Source organism: Trachemys scripta, chromosome 7 (genome assembly GCF_013100865.1).
Source record: "Trachemys scripta elegans isolate TJP31775 chromosome 7, CAS_Tse_1.0, whole genome shotgun sequence".
NCBI lineage: Eukaryota > Metazoa > Chordata > Testudines > Emydidae > Trachemys > Trachemys scripta.
Window position 1 is genome coordinate 67,441,197 of NC_048304.1, and position 24,733 is coordinate 67,465,929.

General features: G+C 41.5%; 1 protein-coding gene across 11 annotated transcripts in view; it reads left to right on the top strand.

The window, feature by feature from the left end:
• The window catches only part of ZMIZ1 (zinc finger MIZ-type containing 1), a 491,983-nt gene that overhangs the window by 288,282 nt on the left and 178,968 nt on the right, over nucleotides 1–24,733 (top strand). For all 11 annotated transcript variants that reach the window (XM_034775977.1, XM_034775973.1, XM_034775967.1 and 8 more), the window contains one exon: nucleotides 19,594–19,707. In XM_034775977.1, coding sequence (XP_034631868.1) covers nucleotides 19,594–19,707 — 114 coding nt within the window. The remainder of the gene's footprint in view (nucleotides 1–19,593; nucleotides 19,708–24,733) is intronic.

Here is a 24,733-nt window from a genome sequence, read left to right on the forward strand (position 1 = left end):
AAAAAGCCAGGATCCCAAATTATTTATTACTTTGTTTTGAAGCAGTCCTACACTGAAAACTGTAAACACAGATGGAAGTGGGCAAAATGTATAGGACTGTAACTAAAAGAGCCCTGTCTATTGGAGGTACAGAAAGAGTAGAACAGACAAGGTATATGCCTACAAACTTGTGCATTCCTATCTGATATTGCTGCCTGCAAAACCTTTTTCCCTTCAGAAATATCAGTCCTATTTTTTCCAGAGTAGGATAGGGATAAACAAGAAGAGGAGAAGTAAAGTGGATGGTTGGACTCTAGGTTTCAGGAAGGTAGATGGCAAGTGTCATTCCTGTGTCCTGGAAAATTAAGGACACTTAATGGTTCTATGGGTATTTGTCTTCTGTTTGTGGTCAAACAAAAGCATTTTAAAATGTTTGTTCAGGGTTTCATGAAAAGGAAATTGATGATTTTTTAAAGACTAAATCGAACTCTGAACAGCTGCCTGCAATGCCAGTTACAAATATTCTTCCTGAAACTGGAGTAGACGATGATGATTAAAAAAAAAAAAAAAGTACTGAATTATGTATCTAGTGGTATGGGGGATTTGACCCCTCAAAATTGAATCTCTTAAACAGTCATCCTATAAGTGATCATAATGTGAGAAATTAAGTTAAATTTATCAGGTTATGATTTGGAACAAATTTTGAACATTCAGATGTCTTGTGTTGTTTCTCAGGGTAATCATCACTGAATGCTCCTTCATACTGGAAATTGTAAAATTGCTGTTGGCGATGGAACTTTTAATTTCCAATGTTAGTTGTAGCCTTCAGGTTGGCCATTTAAGACAATGAAAAAGTTAATCAATTACATGCACCTCTTCCTATACGTGGCCCTTCCTAAATATAACCCAGAAGCTTTCTGAATGCATGTTTATCTTTATTGCAATGAGTATTGCAAATTTCATCTTTCCTAGGAATACTGAAAAATCATTGCCATGCAGACATTTTATGTACGAATTTGAAACATGTTAATAATGTATATTTTGCTGATGGGGGCTGGTGAGAATAGGACATGTTTGGATGTATGTGCCATCAGAGTGGTATCAGTTCTATTCATTCTATATGGACTATGAGATTAAAATAATAAAGCTAAAACACTGAAATACAAGGAAGACACATGATAAATATTTAAGTGTTCAGTAAATGAGTAAAAAAACTTTGAAAAAATACATGTCAAACCCAATACAGTATATGTAATTTGACTGTTGGCTGTAGATTTCTTATTGTTTTTTAAGAAAATCTCTGCCCTTATGCCACTAGAATTGAGAAAATAGAATAAAAATTGAGTTTGGTCCATTGGAAAGAGCAAGGAAATGGGAGTCAGTACTTCTGCTTTCTTTTGCCAACTCTGTTCTTGGCTCCCTTTGTGCTATTGGGCAACTCACTTAATGTCCCTGTGCCATGTCTTTAAATCAGTTTGAGATTCTCCAGTGGAAGGTGCTATAGAATTACTTATCAATTGTATTTTGCACATGTGTAACAATCTACGTTTTCCAATAAATGTTCAGATATTACTTATGAATAAACTCAGACAATTCAAAATGCAGTCATTTCAGCTTCAAATTATATAATTGTTCCTAATGTGGAATTTTGCAGCCCGAGGACCCTACTGACCTGTTGTCTCCACATATCCTATTTTAAAATACATTGCACGAGTAGTTTCTTGTAAACAAGACAAGTAAGCATGTGTCTGGAACAAATCAGCTTCCATCAATAATATCCATTAACAACTTTACCTGAAGTAAAGGTTTAGATTGTCATCCACATAGGGAGACCTGGTATATTTTGGAGGGAAAGACTGACAGATACCTTGAGAATGGTAACTCAGAAACATGCTGAGATACACCTCTACCCTGATATAACGTGACCCGATATAGCACGAATTTGGATATAACACAGTAAAGCAGTGCTCTGGAAAGGCGGGGCTGCGCACTCCGGCAGATCAAAGCAAGTTCGATATAATGTGGTTTCACCTATAACGCGGTAAGATTTTTTGGCTCCCGAGGACAGCGTTATATCTGGGTAGAGGTGTATTTAAAAGCTCAAACGGCCTTGCTAAATGGCACAGGCATTGCAGATGGAAGTTCCTATATCATTAAATTGGTCCCAACACCTTTGCTGAGGTTTTCTTTGTGTAAACATTCTGGCTAACTAGAGTGGGCAATATACAATATTCACCCACCCAGAATAGATAGGGGTAAATGTTAGACTCACCCACCCATGGCATTGTATTTTATTACAACCTTTTATATTGGAAATCAAATGGAGGAGAAGGGGGAGAAACCTATATAAAGTCCAGTATGAGTACAGATGTTTTCATGAGTATTACTTAAATTTCACAGCAGACAGGATCTCACAGATCTAAATGGCTCGGAACCTGCCCACTTAGGAATCCCACCCCTACCCCCATATCACTGTTCTGGCTCTAGCTTGTCCCCCAGAATAAAACAGAGGGTGGTAGTGAAGAGTGTGTTCTATTTGAAAGCCCATTAGCTTTGGCACTCATTCCCCTACTCCTCCTGCTCCAAAATGGCCCAAATTTTTTAACCTTCTGGGGACACTGCAAAATCATACACAATTGATAGGAGCTGCTGAAGTTTTGGGTTTTGCGTGAAATAGGAAGGGGCAGTATATTTTTCTGTGTATTTTCTTGTGGGTATGTTAGCTTATAAGTGATATTCTAAGAGACCCGTACGTTTAATTTTTATTGGGGCACCTAGAACTCATGTACAGGCATTTTATTTGTAATATATTTTGGATGTAAATGTATAAGTATACATAAAGTTTTCCAGAAGTGCTATAATCCTAATTACTAGTGTGTTGTGCTAGCACATATAAACCAGGTCAAGGTGGCTAGAAAATGAAATTGATCAGTCTAGTTTAATTCTCCAATATGAGTGTAGTGCACCAGTTAGACAAATTAGATTTAATAATTTTTTTGGTATTAATAACCTTAGGCAGTGATGCTTAGACATGAAGATGTGAGGAACCATGTAATCATTAAAAAGGGTCCTGAAGAGCCACCAAATAATCGTGCCAGGAAATCCTAACTTTACATGTTGATGTTTGCATTGTAATACTGAAGCTTTGTATCATTACGCCTGGTCAGGAAAATATGATTAAAGCAACTTGATCACTATGGTCTGATTATCTTGAGACTCACTGTGGCATCTCTTTCACTTGTCACACTCCCCCCCTCCAAGGTACTTTTCTCCTCTCTGAAGGAAGGATTCAAGAAGCAGTGTCCATGATGATAATCCAGATGTCCGGCACTTTCCATGGGGCCTTGTGTGTCAAGGAGTGTTCTCATGATCGACATCACTCTTGTTCCACCTTAGAATAGGCAGAAGGAGAAGCACAAATCAGGCCTTCCTGATATGTACCACATTGATCTGAGAGCTCCAGGTTGAGTATTACCATTCCTCAGGTGGTGATGGTGACATGGCTAAAGACTGGATTGGCAAATGTTACTGGATATATGTGTTACTATTGAGCAAAATGAGCTGTTGCCGCTAAAGTGAGCCTGGTATCTCATTCTCATAGCCAGCAGAGAAAACAGGCTCACTTTAGCGGCAACAGCTCATCTTGGTCTTAAATCGCAAAGGCACGTTGGCTGGCTTGGCAGGGCAGAGTATAGCACAACAGCACCCAATAATTTTTGTTATAGAGAAGGTGCATTTGTCGTTTTCTGCCTTATTAGGAGACAAAGGTTCTATTGTAAATATTCAGAGTGTACTGTAGCTATTTATATACTAAGCATATAACCCAGAAAAGAGATGCAGCCCATGTAATTCTGATCAGCAAAGGCAGACAGTAATCCTCATTTCAGCTCTTTTAGCTTCTGCTAATGGTTTTCAAGAACAGCCTCATGATGGGTATATTGCTGACACACAACATGGCTTTTTAAAGTAGGTGGACAAGATGGAGTTGCTCCCAGACACAGATTATCCCCTACCCCAGCCACCCCCACTCCTCCTCCGCAATTCAAAAGCAAATCTTGTGATCACTAAATTAAGAGACCAACACTGCAAAGTAGTTTAGCTGACATTGCTATTTAAATTTTGAAAAATGAATTGGATAAATTCTGGAATCAATTCTGCAAACATCTGTGTATCATTGTGAGAGTGGCCTTTGTTTTGCAAGTGATCCCCTGCCCGCGGGGGCAATGTTCTCATGGGAATAGAATATTTAACCTGAGTTGGAAAGATTCAGTGTGAGCCAGATTCAGTTCTGACCTACACACTGGGGTCAGTTACCTGTTTGGGGACAAGCGGGTTGGAAAACAGCTTGTTGAAAACTTCAGAAAAAAAGGGAGTGAAACATTTTTCCATGAACATTCTTTAGCTGAAACTTCACATTTTTGAAAAATTTCAACCACTCTATAAACTGAACAAACCCAGCAACAATATTTGAAAAATTCTTTGTCAAAATTTCCAAAATATTTGTGCAGCCCTAGAAATTGATTTGGTGTACACTGGCCATACAAAAAAAAGCATGTCACTTACAAATGGTGGGGAAGCAAACGGGGCTTTGCAATAAACACTTTAGTATAAAGATAAGAAGCAGAAGAGGTGTAAAAGGAAAGCAAGGGGATAATTAAGCTTGGAAGCACTGCTTTATTTGGTACACTCTCGTTGCTTTTCCCATTAACGCATAGTATGGTCTGTTGGTGTGAACATTGAGAACACTTCGCATGTCTGCTGGATTCTGCATCAGTATAAGTTACGCTGCCTCACTGATTACTATACAATTCCTTGCGCCTATTTTCAACCCAGGTACACTGAATTTTGCTCAGAGATTTCCATGGGAGTGGCACTTACTTATCCAGGGACTGAATTGGACTCTGCTTGTCTGTGCTGATATTTTTCCTGTTTTCATTGAAATGCTCTGGATAAAGATGTTCTTTTCTTGCTCATTGTTTATTGTTTTCCTTCCCTTGAAATGGGAACTTCAAATACTGAAGTGTATCGAAGGCAGTCTGCTTTCAGTGTATCTTCTCTTAGTAGCTGTAGATTTTATTCCTAGGTCTGTGGCCTTGTATGAGTCATTTAATCTGTCTGTTCCTCAGTTTACCCCATGGATAATAGGGAGTGTTTAGAAGTTTAATAAACATTTGTAGAGAAATTTGAGAGCCTTTGATGAAAGATGCTCCATATAAATGCAAGGTATTCTTAAAGACTAGTCGGAATGAGAAAAGCATTTGAAATTTGAAAAAGTTTATATCTGGATGCAAAGTTCATAGCTTGAACCTTTTTATTTGCCTATATATAAAACAATCTTTGCTACAGAAGGAGTCTGTAGAGCTATTCCTTTTAGAGAATTGCACTATGTATAGCTATATGTAGATAAGCACAGTTCAATTCCCTAAAAGAAAGAAAATAGCTCAATATTCCCCTCTATCCTCCTGAGGAAAGAAAGGACATTTTGATTCTTGGTTTCAGTTGTGTTTTTAATTTACTAAGTATAGTTCCTGATGTATACAGACTCTCAGATGTATAATCACATTACTTTACCATCACAAAAGAGAAAAACCACCTATTTTGGGTCATGGCTTTTTCCGTTTTAGAAGCACATCAGCAATTAGTGGCTCATATTTCTACAACACCACTTTAGTTCCGTAAGAGCCAATGAAGGACATGTCGGGGAGTGAGAAAGGGACTTAATTCATGAATGAAGAACCATAGCAGTTATCCATGCATGAGAGGGAGGGGATCAAGGCTGGGCTTACTCGCTGAGCCTCTTGAGCTTTTAGACTAATAAAAGGCTGTATTAATGAATTACCGTGAATGATCGTGGCTGATATGCAGGTCCTTCTCTTTTTGCATGTGGTGGGAATGACTTATCAAATTTAGGTCTAATAGCCACATATTTGTATGCTATACACAAAAAACGGCCTGGTCTCATATCAGTTAGTCAATGGCAAGGGTGTCTGAATGAGAGTTATGTTTACATTATTTAGACAGGCAATTTATTTTAATTTCAGCGTTAAGCTTGCTTTATCAAGTACACAGGACCACACTAATTCTGCTCCAATGTTGTTTAAGTTGCAGAGAATCCTTCTCATCTTTCCTGTTTGTCTTTTGCTGTTCTGTGTGTATTCAAGGCTGCAGTATATTTTCATTAAACACAGTGAAAAGCAAGTCCAGGTGAATATTAAGATGTAGTAAATGATTAGAAAACGTTGACTGATTTTAGATAGAAATTATAGTTTTTGATCTTCAGCCAAAAAAGTTTTCTTGGCTGGTGGACTCTTCAAAAGCAGCTGGATCCCATATCTTCCACACTAAAGGAATAGATTTGGGGAGTGCCAGAAATGGAGAAAATGCTTTTAGAGGTAAATAAGTTTGGCCAGATTGTCAGCTGGTGTTAATTGACTTCTCTGCAAAGGAACTAGGCCAATTTCAGTGTTGCCAACTCTTGAGATTTTAATATAGGGTCTCATGATGTTTGGTGGATATCTTTTTAATCCCCAGCTCTTGGAGTCATGGGTTAATTTCCTAGTATAGAAAAGGCAACGTATGGCTAATTGGAGCAAGTTGATACTGTATGTCTTCAAGCAGTGAAAAATCTCCATTTGTTGGTAGTTGTGTTCTTCTACTCTAATACAAAATTGCAAGGCTTCGTGTGGCTAGGTGAAGCCAGAGACTAGGCAGGGGCCAAAGTGGCTATCCATGTGAGAAATGCAGTGACTGTAGGCCATTGTTAATTAACCCAGAATCTAGCAACATGGCTTAGTGTCTGTGTGATTAGTTACGTTATCATTCAGCAGTTCAATTAAAGCGAGACATGAGACAAAGAGCAGACGTAACTGGGCAAAATAAACAGACAACTTGAGTCAGCCTTCATAATTTGGTGCGACATCACATAAATAAATGCAATAACTTGTTTAGCATAGTTAAGCAGTTTACTACTCAAAAGCACCCTATTTGCATGACATCCCATTTGAGCAGCAGTTAAGCTACGGTAAATTAGTTCTGTGTCTTCAGAGCCTGGCATGTTTCAAAGAAAAGAAAAAAAATACTCTCCCCCCCCCCAAATATGCAAGCTTGTAAATTAAAATTCCACGTTTAATTTCCATAGCAACATATAAAAACAGAGTCTGCACTGAGATTGTTTTGTTTTCCATATTATTGCTGTCATGTTAGTGGTGTCTTGATATATGCATGATAACATTAACCCTCTGTAATTACTCTTAATTTTGCACAGTTGTCCCAGAATTTACTGCATTGCTATATCTACAACATGTTGGTATACATCTGGATTGTAATCTTCTATATCACTGCTCTACAGCCAAAATGCTTCTGAAATAAATGTAATCAAACTTTACTAATTCTGGGTCACTGAGAACGAAAATGATGCTTAAAATTGTTGATTGGCTCTAGTTTTCAAGATGTGCTGTTGGGTCAGTATATACAACCCTTGACTTGGGAATGGCTAGGATAAGTGAATTATAAAGGGAAGGGATCTCAATTTAAACCAGAAATGACTAAAATACATCTTTGACTGGATCTATGAATAAATCTATGACTGGGTTTGGACAGTACTTGCTTTTTAGGCAAAACAATGAATGATGCAATCTGAAGCTGGTATTAACATCATACATGATATGAATTGCATCATGTTATTCCTAGAAGTCATAGATGATGCAATCATAACGAAGCTTACATCACTCTGCTGAACAAATTGCCCTATATCAGCTCTAGAAATCATACAGTGTCGTGCTCTCTTATTTGTCAGTGTTTGATTTTGCAAAGGGACACATTTCTGTTTAGCCAAAGTGAGCAGAGATGCCTCGTACTTGTGTGAACAGTGCAGATAACTTCTGCTATGTTTGTGGTGAAGTGACTTTTGCATCACAAAAGCGCAGTATAACCACTATGGTTAAGAAAGCCTATCACCTTTATTTTGGCTGCAAAATTGGAGATCAGGACAAGAGGTGAGCCCCACACATATGCTGCAACACTTGTGCAACAAATCTTCGCCAGTGGTTGAACAGGAAAAGGAAATCTATGCCTTTTGTAGTGCCAATGATTTGGAGAGAGCCAACAGATCATACCAGCGATTGTTACTTCTGCATGGTGCCTCCAGTTGGGAAAGGTGTGTCAAAGAAGAAAAAGTGGACTGTGCATTATCCAAACATTCCATCAGCTATATGCCCAGTACCCCACGGAGAAGGACTGCCGGTTCCTGATGCATCAGAATCATTCTCACTTGAGTCAGACGAGGAAGAGGATGAAACTTCTGGTCCTGAACCATCAATGTCACAGGACCCACATTTTCTCCCATCCTTCTCCTCTGAACCACACCTCATAACACAAGGTGAACTGAATGACCTTGTCAGGGATTTGGAACTACCCAAGAGTAAGGCAGAGCTGTTGGGCTCCAGACTACAGCAGTGGAATCTCCTGGCAGGTGATGTTAGGGTTTCCATGTTCCGTGACCGTCAAAAGGATCTTGTCCCATTCTTCTTCATGGAAGGTGATCTTGTAGCCTGCAACAACATCGATGATGTGATGGCAGCCCTCAACATCATTCACGATCCAGATGAGTGGAGACTGTTCATTGATTTATCGAAGACGAGTCTTAAAGCTGTTTTACTACATAATGGCAATGTTTTGCCATCAATTCCAGTTGGTCATGCAGTCCATATGAAGGAAACCTATGACAACATGAAACAACTTTTGAGGTGCATAAACTATGACCAACATGAGTGGCAGCTTTGTGGCTATTTGAAGGTTGTTGCTCTCTTGCTTGGTCTGCAGACTGGCTACACAAAGTACTGCTGTTTTCTCTGTGAATGGGATAGTCGTGCAAGAGATTCCCACTACATCAAGAAAGATTGGCCACTCCGACAGTCATTGGAGCATGTGAGGAAAAGTGTTCAGCATCCACCACTTGTTGAATCAAGGAAGATTTTGTTACCACCCTTACACATCAAGCTGGGTCTGATGAAGAACTTTGTCAAGGCCATTGACAAAACACAAGCAGCTTTCAAGTACCTCCGTGGAAAATTTCCAAGGTTAAGTGAAGCTAAGATAAAGGAAGGTGTCTTTGTTGGTCCTCAGATTCGTGAACTTCTTCGAGATGATGCATTTGACCATGCACTGCGTGGCAAGGAAAAGACGGCATGGAAAGCGTTCCAGTTAGTGGCAATAAATTTTCTCAGAAACAACAAGGCAGACAACTACAGGTTGTTGGTGGAAAACCTCCTCAAGGCATACAAAAGCCTTGGTTGCAACATGTCACTAAAGATACATTTTTTGCACTCTCATCTAGATTTGTTTCCACCGCACTGCGGAGCAGTGAGCGATGAGCACGGCGAGCGATTTCACTAGGACATTGCAACAATGGAGAAACGCTATCAGGGCAAATGGAGCCCATCAGTGCTTGCAGACTATTGCTGGACAATGACAAGAGATGCTCCATTTAATGAATACAAGAGATAAGCCAAGAAGCGCCGAGTAGACACTGAATAGGAATAAACTATGTACATAATAGTTTTTTGCCTTTTGTTTCATAATAAATTTTATTTATATAACCCTTTTGCTGATTTTTAAAGTGTTACATAAACAGGACAGGTGAAATTATCATGTAAAGCAACCATAAACACATGAAAAGACCTAGGTTTACAATTTATGATTAAAATTCTACTATCTACACAATATACATAGACATAAAATGTAAAAACTTAAATATCTTAGAAACAATAGCCAATCAGTTGTTTTCATTGTCATATTTGAATGCAGCACATCAAAATACATAATAAATAGCACATTTTATCTCTGAAGCAGACGTTTTCTCAAAAATTGTAGACCAGTGTATTTAGAGGAGATATACCTGGTATCCTAGCCGTATTTCATTCCAGGTAACTGATTTCTGTCTTCCTAATTTTTTTCCCCAAGATTTCAGTTGTATAAGGCATTCGTTTTGGTGTGGGTGTGTAGAGAACTCAGTATATAAAGGGTATATGACTTTGTTTTACAGTGCTCTGGGATCCTTTGAAAATTTCAAATCTTTATTATATATGCCTGTCTTGCCCATATTTGTGCATGAACTGGCATATACTGGTGTGTGTGTGTGTGTGTGTGTGTGTGCAGGTTGATGTGCATGTGATTACATATTGTAGGTCAGGGGTAGTCAATAGGTGGGCTGCAGACCAAATCCAGACCACCAGATGCTTTTGAACGGACCCCAAAATCTTTTTATTTACTTATCCTTGTGGTTATTTTTTTTATTATTTTCTATGGAGTCTGGACCTTGACTATATCTTGCCCAAGAAATTGGACCTTGACCAAAAATAATTACCTACCCCTGTTGCAGGCCAACAGATGAGAGGTGTCAGATGTCAGGGCCTTGCAAGTTGACTTCCCATTGAAGGAAAAATCAGTGATGCAGAGTTTAGGTATAATCTTAATGCAGCTTCTTCTATTTACACATATATACCAGTTCCAAAGCAGAGGTGCTCACAGACAACATATAGATAATCCTCTCTTTCAGGGATCTCAGCCCAACCACCAATTCCTACTTCCCAGGGAGCAACTCTGCCTCAAGAAGTTAATGAGATTAAGGCAGAGAGAGAACCCCCTTGCTTCTTACCATAGCTCCCCTGTGCAAAATAGTGCACCAGTAAATAAATAAATAAAATTTGCTTGCAAAAAAAAAAAAGAACTTGGGAGACTGGCAGCACCACCTGGTGATTCCTGCCCATAATAATATATAGTCACACATCGCTGATTTTTGTGCATTTGAGTCTCTCAGTTTCATTCAGTTAAGTCAGCTGGAGTCCTAAGAAGCACTTAATTATAACAACTCAGTTCTGGAAACTTCACTTGAAAGTTCTGATAGGCCAGGGGCGGGCAAACTTTTTGGCCTGAGGGCCACATCGGGTTTCGGAAATTGTATGGAGGGCCGGTTAGGGGAGGCTGTGCCTCCCTAAACAGCCAGGAATGGCCTGGCCTGGCCCTGCTCTCTATCTGACCCCCACATCCTCACCCCCCCCCCCGGCCCCCCCCCGCCCCCCCCCCCCCCCCCCCCTCCCTTCCCACTCCCCCCCCCCCCGGGACCCCTGCCCCATCCAACCACCCCTTCTCTTGTCTCCTGAACTGCCCCCAGAACTCCTGCCCCTGACTGCCCCCCACCATTCGCCCCCCCCTCCTTCCTGACTGTCCCCCCGGGACCGCTGCCCCCATTCAACCCCTGTTCCCCGCCCTCTGACTGCCCCAACCTCTATCCACACCCCTAGCCACCACCCCGAACTCCCCTGCCTTCTATCAACCCCCGCTCCCTGCCCCCTTACTGCGCTGCCTGGAGCACCAGTTGCTGGCAGCACTACAGCCATGCTGCCCGGCTGGAGCCAGCCCTGCCGCCATGCAGCACAGAGCACTGGACTGCCCCAGGAGCTCGCAGCCCCGCCGCCCAGAGCATTTCGCCAGGGTGAACAACAGGGGAGGGGCCAGGGTCTAGCCTCCTAGGCCAGGAGCTCAGGGGCTGGGCAGGAGGGTCCCGCAGGCCGGATGTGGCCCGCGGGCCATAGTTTGCCCACCTCTGTGATAGGTTGTGAAATAATGAAATTGTGATGTTTTGTCAATAGTTGTTTTCTAGTAAAATTAAGTAATACTGAAGATCAGTCTTGTAAATAACTGATTCTTACAGTGTGTCTTGGTTTGTTTGTTGCTATTTTAGATTGTGAGTTCCCTGCGACTACCTTGATTCAAGTGTCTTCTGCAGTGTTGAGTACGTTGTTGGTGATGAAAAAATAAGTAACACGTATTTAAACATCATGGTTGTAGGTTAAATATTGTGGTTCTCTTGTAGAACCTTTGGGCTTAGAGCTCTGCCAGCCTGTTAATGTCTTGTGTGCTTATTGCATTAGATGTAATAGCCCAAAGTGAGTGCTGAAGTCTTCAGTTTTTTTATAGTAGTAGTGGTAGTTTTATAGTAGTAGTTCTTGCATAAGGCAACATTTCCTAGGATGTAATCTCTTCTCCATATGTATGTTTTGATTCATGTGTGGTTTCCTTTCAACTCCCCATCCCCACAGAAAACATCTTTGGTCTCTGTAATCCTGAGAAATTTCAGGCAAAAAAACCCCCAAACCCTTACTTATTTTAAAAATTATGTACCGAGAAAATTAGAAAAGGATGAGAAATAGGTTTTTGGCATGAAAGGCTTCATGCAGCCTCTACAACAGGTTCCCTACGTTGTACAGCATGAACTCTCTCTCTTGCTCCAGAAACTACTCAAACATAAAGAGGATGGAGATCAAACCCATTAATGTTTTGGCAACTTCTTTTCTTCCTTTAGATTGGTTGGGACTTTTGTCTTTGACAGAATTGACAATGGCGGGGGGGAGGGGTCACTCATCTTGCATAACTAACGTATAAATTAATTTTCAGTAGCACAGTTGCTGTGTAGGACGTCAAGTTTTCAGCATGCTGTGTGTGTATAAAATTATTTTTTAGTAGAGGACCCATCTTTTAGTGGTTGGTTTATGATAGGACCCTGCTGTGCTTGACCATGCCAAAAAAAAAAAAAAAAAAAAGCCTAAGTGCAATGGGTTGATGAGATGGAGACTTGAGTGAGAGTTGCATAATGCGTGATTAATTGAAGTCCAAGTCAACATCAACATTGCATTAATAGCTTCACTTTGAGGTAGCTTCTGCTCTGACGTATCCCATTGAAATGAGTATATATCTCTAGAGTGAAGTTTAAAAATGAAACAAACTTATTTCAGTCCTTTACATGTGTCAAAGCATATTGATTTTTGGTAGTCTCACATTAAGTAGGTGTCAGTGTATGATACAGTGAAGTGAAAATTAAACCCATGTGTAAGGCCTCTTTAATGGTGGCCTAAATCTTAAAAAATGGTGAATGATTGAGTGTCTCCATTTTTGGGTGCCCAGCTTGACTTCTTAACTTGACTTCTGATTTTTCAGAGGGAAGGTGCTCAGCACTTCTGCAAATCAGGCCCCTTTAAGTTATCTCAGTTCAGCACCCAAAAGTTGAGCTACAAGACTTACCTGATGATCAGTAAAACAAAAATAACTATTTTTTTTCCATATTCTGAGTGTGTGGACTGACAGGTCACTGTAGGAGGAGCTGGTGAAGTGATACTGAAAAGCAGTTTGGACCCAATGATCTCAAACCGCAAACAAAAAATAGCCATATTGTTCTGTGCTTTGTGTTCAGGATTGGGAGTTCTTTGCTCTCAGTGCAGGATGTGTCTGATGGAAACATCACCTACAAAATCGTGTATGTTTAAAAATATGTATTAGTCTTGGTGGCGAAACCTACAATGCCCAACAACATGTGCATACCACATTTCCTCTCTATTATATTTAATGTTGGTTTTGTGTTATTGAGGTTGCAACATGCGATCTTTTTGCTACCCCTGCAGCATGTGATTATCACAGTATGATTTGTGCTCCAGTTACGCTCACATTTTTCTTTCTCTGCAATTTTTGCAGATGCATTATAGCAGGAGAAGTTGCCTTTGGTGTATGATGCTCTAAGGAGTTTTGAGTTGGTTTTTTGTGTTTTTCTGCTGAATGAGAATGGAGAATTGAAATGACAGTAGATACTGAGAGCTTTTGCAACAGACATTTGCAGCTTTGAAAGCTCCCAATCTCTCACCTTTCTGCTTGCTAGATAGGACAAATAACCTAAACTACTTGGCCTGTTGGTTTTTATAACAGACATAAAAGATCCCTCTTATCTTTGTTTATTTGGATATGCTAATATTCATAAGTATACAAAGAGCTTTGACTCCTCTCATTGAGCTGGCATGGAAATGTTGCTTTGAAAATACAATCCAGAGGAAGTCATGCAGTTGGTATAAATTTGGCTCCATGTTGTTGAGTGGGAAGATACCATGCTGCCTAATGTTTGTTTTTTTTAATTCTTCCTTTGTTTTAAAACTTGCTGCCCCACATACCAGTCATCTCTTGTCAATACAAGGGCTTCTGACAAAGATCCTCCATAGAACAAGGATTAGTGTAACAGGATCCAAAAGGTCACAGACATAAGAGCTTGTCACACCCTGGTGTGGGAGGATACTTGTTTTCACTCCACTGTCTTGGAGCTAATTTATTTGGTTTATCTGGCATGAGAATAAGAGGGGGAGAGAACTGAATATTCTTTAATGTGAATAGATTTTGGATGTAGGACATATGTTTATAGCAATGCCAACTCCAAATATTCAAAAATCATGAGTCAAACAACCTCCCTAAATTCATCAGGTTGGCTTAAAAATAATGAGAATTTAATAAATTCCTTTTATTGTTGGTTTCCTTTTATTTTAGGGTTACCATCCGTCCGTATTTCCCCGGACATGTCCGGCTTTTGCATCTCTAAATAGCCGTCTGGGAGGAATTGGTAACAAGGTTAAAATGTCCAGGGTTTTTTTCTCCCTCCCTCCCTTCCATGCAGAGTGTGGCTGCTGATTGGGCGGCTAGGCCGATTGACCCACTCCCATTGGCCTCCAGCAGCCAGAGCCCTCCCCTGCTCCCCCCTCCCTCTCTCTGTAGTCCTGTGTAACACACAAACCGACCCACTTGGAGCCAGAATGGTAAGAGGAGTCGGGGCGGGGGGGGCAGTCAGGGAGCGGGGGAGTGTTGGATGGGTCCCCAGCCTCCACCTGCCATCCCCCCTCTGCGCATCCCCCCCTCCGTAGGTCCCCCCTCCCTGTCTGCCTCTCCCTTGTCTGCGTACTGCCAGAGCCAGCAGCAACTGCTGTCTGCTGCCCCCGGGTCCTAGTGCCCCCATCCACTAATGGGAAGACAGGCTGCCCTTACCCTGCCCTTCCACCCTAGCCCTGAGCCTCTCCAACACCCCAAACCCCCCAGCCCCAGCCCTCATCCCCACACACCCTAATCCTCTGCTCCATCCCTGAGCCCCCTCCTGCATCATGAACCCCTCATCCCCAGACCCACAGCCCTCACCCCTGCATTCCCTCCTATCCCCAAACTCCCTCCCAATCCCCCTCCCCCTTCCCACACACCCCCTCCTGCCCTCAAACTTCCTCCCAAAGCCTGCACCCCCTCCCTTTGCACCGCCTCTCACCCCCAAACTCCATCCCAGAGCCTGCACCCCTCACCCCCTCCTGAACACCCACCCCCTACCCCAGCCCGGAGCCTGCACCCAGCACCCAAACTCTATCCCAGAACCTGCACCTCTCCTGCACCCTAATCCCCAGCCCAGGACCTGCACCCCAGACCTCCAACCCCCCTCCCAGAGCCTTAGGCAGGTGGGGTGGGGGGTTCTGGGCACCTCCAAAATTTCTACAACCCTGCCACCCATGCGAGTGGATAAGGGTCAGGGCAGTCAGGGGACAGGTAGGGTCCAGGGGGGGGGGCGGTTGGGGGGGGGGTTCTCAGCAGGGGGCAGTCAGGGGACAAGAAGCAGGGGGGTTGGGGTTCTGAGGGGAGCAGTCAGGGGGTGGGAAGTGGGAGGGAGTGGATGGGGCGGGGCTTCCCCCCCCCCCCCGTGTCCTCTTTTTTGTTTGTGGAAATATGGTAACCCTATTTTATTTTCCGTCTGGGTTTTGAGCCTTCTGGGTGCACATTTTCAGACTTTTCTCTGCAACCAGAAAGGCTAGGACCTTACTTTTTAAAAATCAAGCTGAATTTCCCATGTGAGCTCTTGTCTGTAGAAGTTTGGGCTTTAAGTCAAACATCACACCTATTGTGAGATCTGGCATTACTGTGTATGTAGCCTATTTAGGAAGATACTTACATGAGATTTGATGATACACATGGGAAAGGAAATAAGTGAATCTTTAGAGTGAATATCAGTATTTTTAATTACTGTGAAGTCTTATTGGAACATGTATAAACTGAGTAAAGTAGTTTTGGGTCCTCACTGACCACCTCATTTTTGTCAACGCTGCTGGCTCTGTTGAGCTGGAGAGTTCTCCAAGTTTTCCATTGACAGAAATCCCCTTTATGCAAAATCTGTGAAGCAAAAAGCCAAAGGGCTTGAAAAAATTCAGCTAACTCTCAAAGTTGGATATTTGGATATGCCGAGGACGCCAACGGGTCACCCTTTTTGATAAACCGTATGGGCTAGTCCGATCTCCTGAAAATGGCAATTCTAGGAATTGCTGACAATTTCCTGGTGCATATAGTGTGTAGTCCTTCAATAATGAGGTTTGGTTTGGGGTTTTTTTGTTTTGCATTTTCCATTGCAAGGTATGAAGGACAGATATAACATACAGAACTTTGGTATAACCAGGTGCTGTTCTCCTGGACATAGAATATGTCCTCCAGCTCTTAGATAAACGAATACATAAAAAGGGGGAAGTATAGGAAGATGGCAGCCACCACGTAAATAGGGGCTTGTCGGGATTCAGATGACTATGAGCCTCAGAGGTCGGCTTGAGCTTTCTTTGATCGGAGAAAGTATGTAACTTGCTGGTGAGTGTATGTTACAGGGCCTTCTCTATGCCCAATGTGCAGAGGATATGAGTCTGTTACAGCCACAGCTAGAAAGCATTGGCTTGTTAGCTCAAGGCCCTCTCACCACAGGATAGTGGAAATCTTTTATACACCTCATATGCCACGGTAGTGATTGTCTCCATTAGTTAGGAATTCTTATTTTATTCTTCTTTCAATTCTACTGTTGTTTTAATAATAGTATGTATTAGTTTATTATTAACAGGCATTACATAGAAAATATGAGAAAATTGAGCAAAACAAAACCCCAAATCTGGCATTCAAGTTAAATGGTTTTAGTGGATACTTAACAGCAAAATACCATATTAATAGCGGCCGTAATGAGGCCTTGGATTGTAGGAGTTGTAGCCATAGTCATACTGGGGGTAATAAGACTGTCCTTGTCTGTGCTGTTGGTAGCTGTTAACCCAGCTTCTTTCTGGCCACTGATTAGATCTATTACCACCTTGCCAGTCATGCCTGTCCCCCAAGCAAAAACTCTTATAGTGCCTGATGTCTGCTAGGTGCTTTACACCAATAAAAAATGGCCTTTGCCCCAAAGACCTCACAAATGAAGGCTCGACAAGCAAAGCCTTGTACCATGTGGCTTTCTTGTGCCATAATGTATCCCCATTCTGGGCGTGAGCCTTGTACAGTATGTAGGCACACAGGCATCATGTTAATGGAGACCTTATACCAGGGGTAGGCAACCTATGGCACGTGTGCCAAAGGCGGCAGGTGAGCTGATTTTCAGTGGCACTCACACTGCCCGGGTCCTGGACACCGATCCGGGGGGCTCTGCATTTTAATTTAATTTTAAATGAAGCTTCTTAAACATTTTAAAAACCTTGTTTACTTTACATACAACAATAGTTTAGTTATATATTATACACTTATAGAAAGAGACCTTCTAAAAATCTTAAAATGTATTACTGGCACGCGGAACCTTAAATTAGAGTGAATAAATGAAGACTCAGCACACCACTTCTGAAAGGTTGCCGACCCCTGCCTTATACAAACCCAGATAGGAATATGGATATATGTAAATGTCAGTTGTTTTCAAAATCCAGACAAATAGTGCTTTCTTCTCAGGGGATTTAGCGGCTACCGTCTTGAATTCCACCCCACGCTAAAAATTTGGAGCATTTTGGTTTTAGAGTACTTTGAGATATGACTGTGACGTTGTGCAGTCTATATGGTTTTATAAAAATATAAGATAAAAATATAAGTGAATATAATGTAACTTGGATATGCTTCGTGCAAAAGGTCTCTTGTAAGGTATCATTACAAAGCTCATAATCTACTGAGTGTGATCATCCTATTTGTAGAAATGTACCACTCTAGTATCTAAAACTAGAAATATAAAACATAACTCTGAGGGCCTATTGTAATTATGTAAAGTGTGGGCCATTAAGGATGGTTTGGAATCTTGATGACTCCCGTTGTCTGCAGATGGCCGTATTTACCTGTGCGTCTTCCTGTATATGTGTGTGCTGGCAAGTGAGTAATGAAGTTTTGCAGTGACATGTGATCATGTCACCTGAACTGGAATCCATCTTTAACCTGGTGCTTTTCCAGTGAGGGGTGATGGAAACCCAGAGGGACAAAGGGTTCCCGCCTTATGCAAAAGATATATAAAGGGGTGGAAGAGAACAGAGAGAGGGAGGAGCCATCATGAAGAATCCCCTAGCTACCACCTGAGCTGCAACAAGAGCTGTACCAGGGGAAAGAATTGTGCCCAGGCCTGGAAGGCGTCCAGTCTGAGAAAAAACTTACATAAGCATCTCTGAGGATGAGATTATCTGTATTCAGTTTGATTAGGCATAGATTTGCGCATTTTATTTTATTTTGCTTGGTGACTTACTTTGTTCTGTCTGTTACTACTTTGAACCACTTAAATCCTACTGTCTGTATTTAATAAAATCACTTTCTATTTAGTAATTCACTCAGAGTATGTATTAATACCTGGGGGAGCGAACAACTGTGCATATCTCTCTATCAGTGTTATAGAGGGCGAACAATTTATGAGTTTGCCCTGCATAAGCTTTATGCAGGGTAAAACGGATTTATTTGGGTTTAGACACCATTGGGAGTTGAGCATCTGAGTGCTAAAGACAAGCGCACTTCTGTAAGCTGTTTTCAGGTAACTTGCAGCTTTGGGACAGGAGATTCAGACCCTGGGTCTGTGTCTGGAGTCAGACGGGAGTGTCTGGCTTAGCAAGACAGGGTGCTGGAGTCCTGAGCTGGCAGGGAAAACAGAAGCAGGGGTAGTCTTTGCACATCTGGTGGCAGCTCCCAAGGGGGTTTCTGTGATCCAACCTGTCACAATGACAATAGGCATTATGGTATTAAATAATACTACTAAATGTCTCCCAAAACAGGACTGTAATTTGACCAGTGCAGGGGAACCCAAGAGATTAGCAGTTAGATGGGTTTCCTTCTCCAAGTTTTGCCGGCTAATGAAATCCTGCACCTGCAGGGGTTGTGAGATTTCCTTTGGATATTTCTCAACACTCTATGTGCTTTTGTATTTTCAGTTGTAGCAATGTCACAGCCATACCTTGGTGTCAGTGTTTTCCTCCGTGTGCTGTTTTCCTGAACTACAGTGCCGCAAATGTCTCAATATTTGTTGCAACCACAGTAGCTACAGTTGTGCAAACTGTTTAATAAGTATCAGCAATGTCCATAGCAAGGCAGTCGGGCCACATTCATTAAGCGGGCAGATGCTGAAATCTAGCTATTCTAAAAGGATTGCTGGCTCTGTGACCCCCTTTCCAGCAGTTGGAGTTGGGCCTGAGGCAAAGAGGTGAAATGCAGAATGAGATTCAAGTCTGCCCTGCGTTGGGGTTGGCGAGCCTTGGTGTCCTAGTTCAACTTATTACATCTCTGGGCACAATTCATGAAGTTTTGGGGAACTGGATCTGGACTTTCAGTTGAGTTATTACCTCTACGCAATAAAATTAAATTAGGAGCCATATACAGATAATAGAGAATGAATTAAGTTGGTCTACTCTATTCGTCTCTTATCATTTCCTTGGTTTTTTGGCTTTCAAATAGTGTGATGAGAATGCATCTAGCAGTTAACATTATTTATTTACAATATTGTTTAATCTCCCCCCTTTTCAGCACTTACAGAATCCTGCAAACTTCCATAATGCAGCTACAGAGCTCCTGGATTGGTGTGGAGACCCGAGAGCTTTCCAGAGACCTTTTGAGCAGAGTCTGATGGGCTGTTTGACGGTACGTCAACTCTTTCTGAGATGGCATTTCTTCCTCTCTTTGTGCTGTCTGTCAAAGACTGGTAACGGAGTCTGCAGTTAGTCACTGTTTTTGTACAGCATGTGGCTCCTTAATCCCCACATACTAATATCTATATATTTCATAGCGATCAGGGTGACTAATCTTACTTAACGTGCAACTTAAGAAGGCAATAGGAAATTAATCATTTGGAGGGTAAAATCTCATATAGCTAGACTGCATCTCTCTATATACACTAACTGAGCCACTAATTAGAGGAGCCATCGAAATTTCAGACAAATCTCCCCTATTGCTTATTTTTGAGGAAGTGGGTGGAAGGGCACTCTTCTGAGGTAACCAGGGCTAGTCCATCAGCTGATGAGCACTCTAGAGAAATCCATTTCATTTGGCTTAGCCTGTTTCATATGATGACGTGGGTCAAATCCTGTCTTACTACTTGTGAGAGTGCTGTTGACTTTAATGGGACTGCCTGTGTGAGTCAAATGAGCGGTGATTGATCCTAGAGCAACTATCAAATGCAGAATGTAATTTCAGTGCCTACAACAGCAGCAATTTTTGTTCTGAATGGTGCCGCTTGCCTGGCAGATTTAGGATCCAGCCCAGAAATATTCACAGAGTCAAGTAAACACTGTGCGGTGGGGGTACTCAAAAGCTTTCTTGCTATTTTCATAACATTACATAATAAAGATAAATTAAAACAAAAGCCAACAAAATAGCAAGAGAAACAAATAGATCACCTAGATAGCTTATGCCATCCTTCAGCATAAGTGTTGACAGATGCTTGTTATCCAGGCAAAAATACACAAATTGGTTTCATACAGTTTGTAAAGAGCATACATATAGCAGTTACTAAGAGCCAGATTCAGCTGTAATACTTCAAATGTTAAGGAATGGCTCCATCTTAATGTGTTCAAGTGTATAGCATCTCTCAGAACTCTGTCAAGGTATGGAATGAATCTAGTGATCTATAAGAAATTGCATATCATCCTTCCAGGCAGGAAATATTTTTTGAGAGAATTATAAATGTTATTGGGCTCCACAGACTTCTGATGATGTTTAAACTGTAAGTTCTCTTCAGCAAATTCCCTGATTTCTCAAAATATACACATGATGTAATGTGGCCATAGTTATACTGTCCCTATATGTTTATGTTGTATCTGGCGATTGATAAACACTGTGTCTGAGTTTGGTGTTTGTGAAAAGGAGACAAATGAAAGACTGGCGCATTATGAACTCCTGTAGACTCCTGTGTCTGTGGGTTAACTATGCTCACCTGACCTCATGGCTGAAGATAGTTCAATAAGAGAGCAAGAAAGAAAAGGAATGCCCAGCTCACCCTGCTCTATTTCATTTGATTGATTCAACTCTGTGCAAGTGACAGAGAATCACCCATTTAGACTCCAAGATACCACTCATGGCTAGTTGCCTAGTTTTTTCCTGTCTGAATGATTTATTGTTATTTATTCATTTGTCTATTTTTTATTATTTGTATTGTCAGCACCTAAGAACCTTAGCCACGGACCAAGACCCCACTGTGCTAGGTGCTGTACAAGCACAGAATAAAAAGATGCTCCCTGCCCCAAATAACTTACAATGTAAACAAAGCCACACACATATAATATTATAACTGAAGCCCCCAAAGGCTCCAGTTGGTATCAGGGCCTCCTTCTCCGAGTGCTAGTCCATACGTATATTTCACTGTGGGCATGCATGCATTCCATGTGGCAGAGATTTCTTGCAAGTAGTTCCATTGGTCCATACCTATGCCCCTGCTCTCCATGTGTTCGTCACCAAAGGTATAAAAGGGGGGCAGACCCTCCGCCTCTCCAGTTCCTTTATACCCCCTCCTGGCCTAAGTAAAAATCCGCCAGTATCTGGAGCTTCTCCTTTCTCTTCTTCCTGTAAATATTCAAATTCTGTATTGGTCTTAGTTTTGTTGTGGTTAGTGTTTTGGTAGTCCTACGTTAGTGTGTGTTAGAATTCCCACCCCAGGGAGCCCTCCTGGCTTTCCAGCAAGGGATTGATCCTGGGATTATGCCCTAGCTACTGAGCTTCAAAAACTGCATCTCCTGCCCCTGCTCCTTTTTGGCCTGGATGGCCACCAGCTCTGCCTCTACTGCCTCAGAGAAGCTCAGATCTCCACTAAGTGCAGTATCTGCTGCTTTTCCCCCCACCAGAACACAGCAAGCATGAGAGCTTTGGTTTCAGAAGTGGAGCATGCAATAAGGTTTCAGTCAGACCCAAACCTGAGAGACCCTCTGTGCATTGGCCAGAGTTGGCAAGGATAGGAATGCAGAGGGAAGGAACTTTTGGCTGGGCCATCTCATTAGAATAAGGGGCACTCTCCCAGACTCCCTCCTCTAGGAGGAGAGATCCCTTCCCAGCCCCATCCAAGTGGGGTGTGCGCTCATACCCAAGCCATAAGGACTTAGGCACTCCTAAGTTGCATGATCGTGTTCAAAAGATTCCAAGGAGCAAGTCTCCGTCAGTACAAGTCTCTGCATCTACCTCGACACCAACTGCTGTACCACCCAAGGGCCCCCCTGCAGATAGGGAGGCCAAGCATCTTGACCTTATGGGGTGGAAGGTGTTTACATATACCACCACTGCAGTGTCAAATCTCAGACTATCAGGCCCTTCATGCCAAATACAATTTCTTGAATTACTCTAAGTTCCTGGACTCCAGGAACACGTTGCCTCAGTACAAGACTCAGTATTCAGGCCCTTATTGATGAGGGCAAACTAGTGGCCAGAACCTCTTTACAAGCTGCAGTCGATGCAGTTGATATGGCATCAACTTCCACCGCAATCACAGTGAGAATATGTACGTTATTTTCAGTAACAAACCCACCTGTAAGGAGGGTAAGACCAAACAAGGGGTGTTTCAACACCAAAGGAGATTTTTTCAGAAAGTTATGAGCAACTGAAAACAAATTGTATATTGGACCGTCATAAGTAAATTGTACTTAATTTACAATATTTCCACCACAGTTTTTATTTTAATTAGCTCACTTTGCATAGTCCACAAAGTTGCATACATTTTGAGGTTTGCAACACACACTTCTTTCTTCATTAGTACAGTAGAACCCCATTTATCCGAGCTGATAGTGGGTGGGGCTTGTGCTGTCAGCTCCGGGTGGCTGGGGCTCCATTTATTACTTTCCATGATTTTCCATGTCTTGTCCACAACTCAGCCACAATTATTTGACAATCATACCGCAATTCAAGTAGGGCCTTAGTCATAAGCAAAATTAATATTAATTTAGCAACTGCATGCGCTATGATATTAAGAGCCAAAGCTGCTTATCTTTGGAAATGTTTATCAATTATTTTACCTTGTGGGGGATTATACTATGATTCCCCTCCCCCCCAAAAAAGTGTAAAAGCCTATTCATTCCATTGCAGCAGGATTATTAATTCTTTATTTCTCCAATCCCTAAAATGACCTTTGAAAACAAATTACTTTGGAACTTCATTACTTTTGGGATATAAATTAAAAAGCACTTAGCCTCTGGCATCATTAGAACATTTGCATTACACGGGATTCCAAAGCAGCAAGCACGCTGATAAATGACCCAGGAATTTCTACAAAACATTAGAAAGGTTTGCAGTATCGTCTCCTCCTTTTTCGTGTGTAAAGAAAAATTTATTTTCTTAATTTTTCATACAACACACAGACATTTTTTTTTGCGCACCCAAAAAAAAAAAAAAAAAAAAAAAAGTTCAACATGAAACTACTCCTTCCAGCACATAAATGACATGAAAGAACAACTTACTAATGTAGAGTTTTGTGCTATAGGATAACACTCAGGATATACTAGGCAAGATCCCAATCCTAAAGTATTCAGAGAATGCGAACAAAGGGCAGGCTGTCTCTAAAATGAGCAGAGCATTCACAAACTGCAAAATTTAGAAATGTGAGTTGCAAGACCAGGTCTTCAACACAGACCTGTGTGCTGTTATGAAAAGCCTGTCCAATGTATTTGGCAGATCTTCATGAACAGCAGTTTTCTTCCCTAGGTAGTTCACTTTAAAACTAATATTTTTGCTGAAATAACTAATAAGAGTTCTACCCTTACATAAGACAGATTACTTCAAATCCCTCAAATTGTGGTTTTGATCCAAACAGTCATTCTTGGGAAATGGTAGGTTGGGGCTACACCCCAGTTTCCTGTGTACGGTCTTAGCTAGCTCTACTTAGCTTAATAACAAAAGCAATTATTTTCTCCTTCTGCCAGTCCCACTGAATCAATATAGCTGCAAAAGAACATGCTGCATATCATTCTGTGCGTCATCTGCAAAGTTGCCTGCTTTGATTGCGAAATCACTGTTGTTGATGTAAGAAACAGAAAGCCATCACAGCATGATTTTCAGATCCTAGATTGAGTTTGAAGTGCCAGCAGTTATGGAAATCTTGTTTTGACTGGTAAACTGCGTGAATCGGATACAGAGCATGTGTGGAACATCAAAACATAATTTTCACAGTATCACTTTTCTCCCAGTGACCACATTTTAAGCTAATGAATAGATTTGCCTTTGTGCGTTCCCTGCACTTGGCATTATTCAGGTTGAAATTGCTCCTATAGGAGCCAGTGAGAATATACTGGAGATAACAGGTCTGGCTTTCTTATTTTAAGAATAAACTCAGAGTTTGTCAGAGCTACTGAAACTTTGCCAGAAAAGAAAATGGACAGGTTTTATTAGACCCATAGTGAGCTAGATTTATCTTGTTAAAGACCCTTTCCTTTTAAATAAGACCCTTTAAGGGACACTTCCTTTAGGGGGATATAACCCTAGCCTACGAGCACTACCACCATGCAAAATAATGTCAAAAAACAGTAATCCTAGAACTGATTTTTATATCTGACCCATGAAAACTCCTGAAATGAGAGCTTAATGTACTTTTCAACAGAAACCCATTTAAACAGATAGAGAACATGCAAGGAGGTGGAGGTAAATCTTATATATATATTTTTTTCTTGCAAGTTACATACTCCAGAGAGAGATT